Here is a 9,124-nt window from a genome sequence, read left to right as displayed (position 1 = left end):
ATTTAGAGAAGCATAGAGGTTTTAGTGGTATGTGACAGATGGTAAACCAATGTGTTCTGTCTTTGCTTGAGCTCATGCAAAACAGAAAACGGGACCAGACGATTATCAGCACATTCTAGTCATTATTTAGTAGTTTAATTTGTGCAGTGTAAACAATAGCCATGCATGAAATGCCTTATGAAAATATCCATATTTGTGCTGTACTAAATGTCGGTGACAGACACTGTTTCAGGAGTAAAGCTAATAAAGATCAGTTTGAGCTAAACAAAAGCAATCATATAAGTTTGTCAACCAGTAAGCCAAATTGATGGGTTGAGATATCATGTAATAGTATAGAAACTATTATCTTGAAGTAATTGCCATGAACCATATTTGACTTTTTCACGTTTATTTTTAGTTGTTTGAACAGGAAAAAACAGAGATACAGCACATCATTAGCTAATCAGTTAATTAAGGGAGATTAGTGGAAATGTAATATCGATACATGGCAAGTAATTTGTCGGAAATAAAGATGTTGTGGCCATTTCAATCAATATGATCAGCTGGGTTAAAGTCCAGCTTAATTACAACATAAATCAACTATCTTGGCTTGTCATTAAGGATTGATGTTAATGTTATGCTTTTCATTGCCAGTAGGTGGCAGTATGGGATACCCTGTGTTGTGAGGGTATATGTGATTTATAATGAATTAAACATCCTACATGTGTTAGTGCTAATGATACTAATTGGTGATCTATTATGTATTACCGTATTTCCATAATTGTTTTACATTTTGAGTTCACAATTTAACATTAAAATTAAATTAAAAATAAATAAAAAGTCATTTATGTCTTTAGAAGTCTTTAAAATCAGACCTGAATGATTTTCTGTGTTGTTGATTTGTATTTTTCTAAGTAAACTTCTCATCTGATTACGTAGTATCTTTGCAAGCATAAGTGTGGTCGTTTGCAGGCAGTAGTGCTGTAGTTTTTAGTACTGCGTCAGATTTAACACTTCATTCGTGTTTATGTTAGAAAGTGCTTGACCACATGCATGTCAAGTCATTATTCTTTATGACTTGAAAAAGAATAAATGATGTGCATTGAAACTTGAACTAGTGCCACAGTTCACAGCTGTGTGTGTGACTGCATCAAAAAGAATGATTTGTTATGGTTTGTTGTACTTTGACACAAAAGATGAGACAAAATGTATTTGTCTGCACATGCTACACAACTTTATTGTGGGTTGAATCTGTAGAAGTTTTAAAAACATAATTCGTCATATATTTTAAATTATTTCTCAAAAGCCGTACTCTTGAGCTTGGTAATCCTTACCGACTTTTGCTTGTTTTTGGGCCATTCTTTGGCACATACGGATCAAGCAGAGACTTCCAGGAGTTTTCCCAATCGCTCAGAGATACAGACACCTTTGCAGGCTCATGGCTTTTTAAATTATTAGAGAATTTCCAAGATTCCATCCATTCTGCAAACTTTCCTTTTCCATCTTCATCGTCGTTGTTGCCAGATCTAACATTACGCCTTGGTCGTGGTTGCGTCTTTGCTATTTTACACGCATCGCTCCATCTCTTCTGTTGTGGTTTCTGCTGATCAATGCTTGAGTAAATGTGCTTTCTTTTTGTTGCAGTCTTTGTCATTATCACAGATTCATCCTCAGCTGAAGCAGTGTTTTTCTCGTGCTTTGAGTCAAGGTCCATCTTCGTGAACCTCCAGGACTTGCTCCAGATTTTCAGCTTCAACTCTTTGACCAAAGCAGAAGGTAAATAACAGACGTGTTTGTGTTTTGACCAAAAGATCACGTCTTGTGCACTGAATGACTTTGGCTTTGCATCAGGCCATGAGGCGATGTTCTTCGGTGGTTGTGGGTTTGACATCTTCCACGATCGACCCCATTCTGACCTGCTCTCAATCTGGACGGATTTGAGCATCGCAATGCCACTGACATCCGACGTTAGCTTGAAATTCAAATAACATTCACCTTGTCTTTGGTAAAACTCTGTGCCAGTAAACATCCAAGAATTATCCCAATCTAGAACTTCTTTTTTTATGAGATGTGCAAGTCCAGGACCATCAGACCTCTTCTTAACCCTCCATGAGTCATTCCACTCTTTCGCGGGATGTCGTTCTTTGAAGGTCTGATGATCGAATGATCTGCTAAATGCATTCGATGCTCTGCGAAGTTCCTTTCTGCCTTTGATTTCCATTGATTTCTCAAACCAAGTATTTTCAGGCTGGAAATCCTCCAAGCTGGAGACCCTCCAAGAATCCGTCCACTCGGTCAAGGAGGGTCTATCATGATTGCGCTGATGAGTTGATGATTCCCATGATTGTTCCCAGTCTGCCACAGATCTTGCGTATGTCTGTTGGCGCACTGGCTGGGTTGATGCACCTTGCCCTCGTCTTTCCAGAAGATGCTGACGTCTCGTAGTCCTCCAGGACTCAGCCCAGGTGGGAACCCCTGCTGGTCCATTATGCGGGAAATCCTCATTTTCTAGCACTCTTCTAATAGGTCTGGGCTGAGCATTGGCGGACCAACCCTGCTGCCATAAACTGCTGTCTTGATTGAGTGTTAAGTTTGTGTACTTCCAAGAACTGGCCCATTCAGTGAGAGTTTGTGATGTGGAGGAAAACTGTGGAAGTGGACGTCTCAGGTTCCTAAATGCTCTTTCTTCTCTACGCTGGCGTTTCAGCATCTTCCAAGAATCCTTCCAGTCAGTTTGCTCTGAGAACTGGAGCATCTCTCCCCGCTTTCGCATTCTTGGCAAAGCAAGTACATTGAATTTCACATGTTCGCTTTGTTGCTTTAAATGGTCTGGTTTCGGTGTCTCAACCTTCACTTCCACCTCCCTACATTCAGCTTTGTTTATCGCTTCTTTATACTCCAACAGATTTTTTATGGTCGTCCATGATTTTTCCCAATCGGAAGGCGGTGCATCCCTCCCACCGAACTGAATTGTGTGCTTCATCTCTCTAGGCACATTCATTATCACGTTGCAGATGTCCGGATGCAGTTCCTCAGGCACCACCGCTTGAGATTCGATTGATTTAATCTCCTGTTGTGATATAGCTTTTGCAACCCTCCAAGCTTCACTCCATCCGAGGTTATTACCTGTTTTTGACTTCATATGAAGCTGCTTCTTTAAGTACATCCAAGAATCTTCCCATGGTAATTCAGGTTGTGCTTTCTCATTAGCTGAGGGCTGAATTGAATCGGGCATGATATCACCTCCTTTCACAGGCTTCATTGTCTTCCAGGATTCGTGCCAGTCTGACGCACTTTCCTGATTCTGATCCCTCCACAGGTTGTGAAATGTGTTGCTATCACTTTTATTAGTGCCTTCATGAGACTCTCTTCGTTTCTGAGTGAATATCCAAGACTTCTCCCATTCGGTACTGGCCAGATCTTGTTGAAAGAACTCGGAGTCTAATGCTTTGCTGAGCTTCTCCCACAGAAACATGTCATTGGCGCTCATGTTGTTGTTAGTGTCAAACCCAAGATCAAACCAGGGTTTACCGTCAGTGCTTGGCTGAAGATTGAGAAACTTCCATGACTGTCCCCAGTCGAATACACAGGGACTTTCTTCAGGTTGTGGCAAAGGCTTCGAGAACTTCCAAGACTTCGACCACACCATCAATCCCGGGCAGCTTTCATTGAGGTGACGTAACAGGGCCAGTTTGTTGGCTTTTGTTGTTTTCGTCGGGTCCACCTGCCTCTGAATCCGACTGCTCTGGAAACCTTGCGGCCTTCCCAAGTGCGTCTTTTTAGCCTTGTGTGCATCAAGAGTTGATTCTTCAGGAACCTTTGCTTTTCTCTCCAGTCTTTTAGGGGTTTTGATCTTGGAGGACATACGCGTCTGCCAGTCTTGATTGATTCTATGAACATTTTAATTTGAACGGACAACAAATGAAAATGATTTTCTCATTAATTATGAAATGAGGTTTGAGTTAGCGTCTTTTGTTTTAACAGATTAATTAAAGATAGCTGTTGTTATTAAAATTAATATTAACACAATTAAAGTTGAAGCGGCCACAAGCTCATTATTAGTTCTGAATGGCCTTATTATCTGCAAACAAAATATGCAGAGAGGCAGGATCAAACATTCAAACGCTGCATTCATGCCATATCAGAGCTACTGTAATTATGAGATGACTCAGAGATTCTTCTCTGAACTTTTCTTATCTTTGTCAGAAGTTATTATTTTCTATATCAACGCTCAAAAATGCATCATTGTGCATTTCTCCAACTTGCAATTATGAGTTCGAGAAAGATGTGAGTTTTACGGGGTTAAAATTGTTGCATTATTCCAAATAAATAGATTGAGATTCACAAATAAATGTAAAGAGTTTCACAAAAACGAATAAAATGAGATTTGGAAATAAAAAAAAATATTTACTATTGTGTTTTATGTGTGCAAACACAACTCTGCCATGCATTCATTTGTGAATCGCTTCCTGTGCATTTGTAGATCCCTGCACGCATTTGTGGATTTTGAAACATTTGTAGTGTCAAGATGTGCAGACAAATCCACAAATAATTGGACTCCACCCACCATCTACTTAAGCCAATCAGATAACAGCCATTTGCGCTGACCAATCATAGCACACTCTTGCTCCAACCAATCACGTCTGCACGGGCAGAATAGGAAGTATAAGGCCCATAAAATTGGTATTAAGCCAAGCCACAGTAATATATTTTATAAACCTTTAAAAATGCCAGAGAAACAGCATTCAGCCTCGTGATAAATGTGAGTTTGTGTAATTGGTGAAATTGCTGTCACACAACAGCCAACAGCATTTCACACTTCTTCAGTCAAGCAGTTTTAATGGCAGCTCCGAGGATCTAACGTTGCATAGAGCATTTAAAATAGTATTTTTAAACATTAAATACATGTATTACGATTAATTTTGTTTGTAGAAAATATATAGGTGGGTTATTTTTAAACTTCTGACATTTCATGGATTTAACACATGATAAAACACATGTAAAAAAAATGTATTGGTTTTGCATTTTATTTATTTGTGAATTTTAATAATTTTTGTGAATCTCTTCACATTTATTTGTGAATCTCAATTTATTTGGAATAATGCAACAATTCTAACCCCATATTTTTTTATTTTTTTTATATATAAGTTGGAAATTAATAATTACAGTAATTTTGACATGGCATGAGCACAGCAATAGTATGATCATATTACAAACCTGTATGGAATGCAAAGGGTTAAAAATATTTTCATCAACAAAATATATCAGCAAACTGCCTCAAATGCACTTTAAGACATTTTTGAGCCACAAAGTAGTTTTATAAACACTGAGTTGGTCATTTTAGAGAGTTTTTCTGATTGACAAAATAGTAAAATCAGAGATTCGGCAGGTCCTCACCTTTCCAGAGCACTCTTCCGTACCCTCTCCTCTTCCAGCTGTCGTTTCTGTCGATGCTCCCTCAGCCTGATTTCCCAGACATCCTTCATAATTGAAGAGCCACATACTAACACCTCTGCGTTTTTGTCCATTATTGTAGAGACTCCTGCTGTAAACGGAGATGAAGCTGTCAGTGGAAGAACGAAATTGGATTTTACAAGACTGCAATGTTCCCTTGCATAAACTAACCATAAAATGTGCATTTGTTTATAATAGCTCATCTAATAGCATGCATTTGATTAAGCTATTTCATTTAACCAGAGCAGGCAATTAAATATAAACGCGGTACAAAACAAATGCAGAAAAAAAACGGAAAAAAAAACTATTTGGAACATTTGCACATTTTATAGAATACATTTAGCAGGGAATCATCACTTATCAGGCAAAAACAATACCACATGAAATTGCTTCCGTGATTAATTCTAAAATTGCATAACTGGATTGGTCTTTAATGCTATATTTAAAAGCAATAATCGTGTTTAGCAATATTAATTGCAATTTCATAAGTGCACAGCATCCAATCCTACGGTCCTGTCAACATAAAAGAGAGTATTTCTCTGCAATAATGAAATAAAAAAAGAAATGTTTACCCGTCTGACTGTTCTCTGTTAAATGAGCCTCTGGCTTCAGAAGAAGCTCATATAAGTGCCAACTGTAACTCAACTGGCCCGTGTACAGGGCTCTTGACCCGGCTATTTATAACACCCTGCGGGACGGTTGCCACTCGTTAAAGAAATGCTTGTCTGCATTCATTTAAAAAAATATTCTTTGTATTTCATGGCATACTGTACTCGACCAGATTCGCCTGTAAACCTGTGACGAGTCGCTACACGGATGTTCTTGTGAAAATGATGGAGCTGGTAATTAATACACCGCATTTAGGTGGTACATGACACAGCTACTAATTAATATAGGTAACTTTATTCCTTTAAATTAGGATGGAAGGATCAAGTACAGTGTTTCAGGGCGGTGCGCTCAATATAGCCACTAGAACATGATATTTCACGAGGTTGAAATATGTTATGAATGTACAAATGACTGGGCGTACAGTACAGCGAGTAATAATAACCATGAGCCATTAAGTCGTTCATTTAAAGCTGACACTTTCGTACACAGCATGCAGATAATTAAATATATAGCCTATAAATATTTACATAACTCATTTCATTGAGCTGTTGCTGTACATTTTACCAACTTTGATTTCAATTCATTCTCTCTTGTTATCAAGTTTGCACAAGTATTATTTTGCTCTTTTATCCTCAATGCTGTTCTAATACAAATTAGAAACTAATAATTCTCACATTGCATGAGCACAGCAATATTCTCAGATATTAAAGTGCCCCATTATGCTTTTACCTGTTGTATTACCATGTGTAGCTTAATATAGATGTTTGTGAATGTAAAAGGTCTGTAAAGTTGTAAAGATCAAAGTTGCATGACAAATAAGGTTATTATCTCCTAAAAGAAAGAATCAATTCTGAACTGCTGAAACGAGTCGTCAGTAATTCAAGTCTTATTTCCTGCATGAACAAATTAAGGTTTGTAACACATTTGCATAATGCCAGCCTGTGCTCTTCATTGGCTGCCAGCAAACGTCTACTTTTCTCCCCAAACACTGTAGTTGTAGCCGCGACTGGAAGAGTTTAGTTTGAAAAGATCCACTTTTGTATTGCAAGCAGTTTAAAAGGAGGAGGACTGGTTTGTGTGAGAAAACGAACAGTATTTATATCGTTTTTACCTTTTATACGCAGCCATGTCGAAGTGATCTGATCTGACGTGTACGCAGACTGGTGCATAGATATATACACACTAGATGTCGCCTTGTCTACGGCAGTTCATTGGAACGAATGTCTTTAAGGCGACATCTAGTGTATATATCTATGCACCAGTCTACGTACACGTCAGATCAGATCACTTCGACATGGCTGCGTATAAAAGGTAAAAACGATATAAATACTGTTCGTTTTCTCACACAAACCGCTCGTTTCGTGTCTTAGGCCATCAATGTGTACTTACGATGGGGAATTGTTTAATTTGGACGACGGGGAATTGTTTTAATTTGGACTCTGTGCTTGTGTTTTGAGATAATGACCATAGACCTGCATTATATGACTGACAGACAAGAACGGTTTGACCTAAAAATATCAAAATTGAAACTACTGCGGAAAAAAAGACACCTACATCTTGGATGCCCTTGAAGTAAGCTAAAACATACCAAAAATTAATTTCAAAGTGAACTATCCCTTTAAACGCCTCAGATGTAAAGTTATTCGCTGTCAAAGTGACGCCAAAATGAATGGGAGTCAAGGGAAGGCTAACAGCAGGTGATGGTCTGCTAATCAATGGCGGTGCCCGGGGAAGCTTCAGTGTTTTCCGAAACATTGTCCCCCTGGTCTCACGCACTGAGGAAGCCTCCGGAGCTGAAACTACGGTAAGAAAGAGGCGTTTCGTTTCCAACACGCACCAATCACGACAGACTGGGCCATCTGACCAATCAGAGCAGAGTCTTTCGGTAAGGAGGGCTTTAGAGAGACTGAATCCTTAAATGAATTGTTTCCAGACTCTTTGAGAAATTAGGTGATATACAATATATATAATATGTGACCCTGGATCACAAAACCAGTCACATGTCGCATGTGGCAATAGCCAACAATACATTGTATGGGTCAAAATTATCGATTTTTCTTTTATGCCAAAAATCATTAGGATATTAAGTAAAGATCATGTTCCATGAAGATATTTTGTAAATTTCCTACCGTAAATATATAAAACATTTATTTTTGTGAGTGAATGCTGCACAATCACCAACATAAATGAACAACTTTAAAGGAGATTTTCTCAATGTTTCGATTTTTTTGCACCCTCAGATTCCAGATGTTCAAATAGTTGTATCTCGGCCAGATTGTCCTATCCTAACAAACCATACATCAATGGAAAGCTTATTTATTCAGCTTTCAAATGATGTATAAATCTCAATTTCAAAAAAATTGACCCATGTGACTGGTTTTGTCATCTAGGGTCACATACAGTATGAGAAAATTAAAGTGTTTTTTGCCCTTGGCTGCATGTAAACCTATTGGAGACTCCTAAACAAAATTAGGAGCATTTAAAATAGCATAATAGAGGAACTTTAAAAAACTATATGGAAAGGAATGAGTACCTGACAAATAAAACTTTCTGAATTCAATATCTCTTGTTCTCAACTTTGCACTAATGCTGTTTTTCTCTTTTAGTCTCAATGCTTGCATGAAAACTTTTCATTTTGCACCGCATTTGTCCTTGTTTCTCACAGAAGTTGCTGACATCCTGAATCGTAACCTTTCAAACGGAGTGAAGAAACAGTGCTGTGCCATTCAGAAGGCAGACAGCTCATTAGGAGAGGGAGCGTCAACCTTTGCATGGCTGATAATGATTAGCTGTCATTATCGTGTCAGTTTTCAGAATAGAAATCACAATAATCAGGTCTGTCAAATGTTCCCCATAAGAAGCAGAAACTTACACTTGTGTCACAGCCAAGAATGACATGCATATTCAATCAATAATGCCTTGTCGAATGAATCCTAATTGAAATATTTAATTACAGCAATCCAAAGTCAAGCTTGTTAAGTGTTTTGCAACATTTAAAGCAATAATTAACCCAATATTCATGTAAATCAAAACCTGTATGCTGTTATTTTTTGACAACTCTTTTGCATACAGTGAAAGTTCA

The 9,124-nt window shown here is 38.1% G+C and overlaps 1 protein-coding gene across 2 annotated transcripts in view; it reads right to left on the bottom strand.

Annotated features, from left to right (window-relative positions):
- Positions 1 to 1,198: 1,198 nt before the first annotated feature.
- LOC309489295 (uncharacterized protein) overlaps positions 1,199 to 9,124 on the bottom strand; it is a 15,422-nt gene continuing 7,496 nt past the window's right edge. Inside the window, exons 4-5 of one of the 2 annotated variants that reach the window (XM_082157960.1) lie at positions 5,377 to 5,524; positions 1,199 to 3,869 (exon numbers count right to left, since the gene is read on the bottom strand). In XM_082157960.1, the coding sequence (XP_082014086.1) occupies positions 1,310 to 3,869; positions 5,377 to 5,524 (2,708 nt within the window). In that variant the 3' untranslated portion in view covers positions 1,199 to 1,309. Of the gene's footprint in view, positions 3,870 to 5,376; positions 7,073 to 9,124 lie in introns of those variants that run through there. The other variant, XM_082157959.1, reaches the window with a different exon arrangement.

Source organism: Leuciscus leuciscus (genome assembly GCF_965113295.1).
Source record: "Leuciscus leuciscus genome assembly, chromosome: 24".
NCBI lineage: Eukaryota > Metazoa > Chordata > Actinopteri > Cypriniformes > Leuciscidae > Leuciscus > Leuciscus leuciscus.
This window is presented reverse-complemented; position numbering and strand designations above follow the sequence as displayed.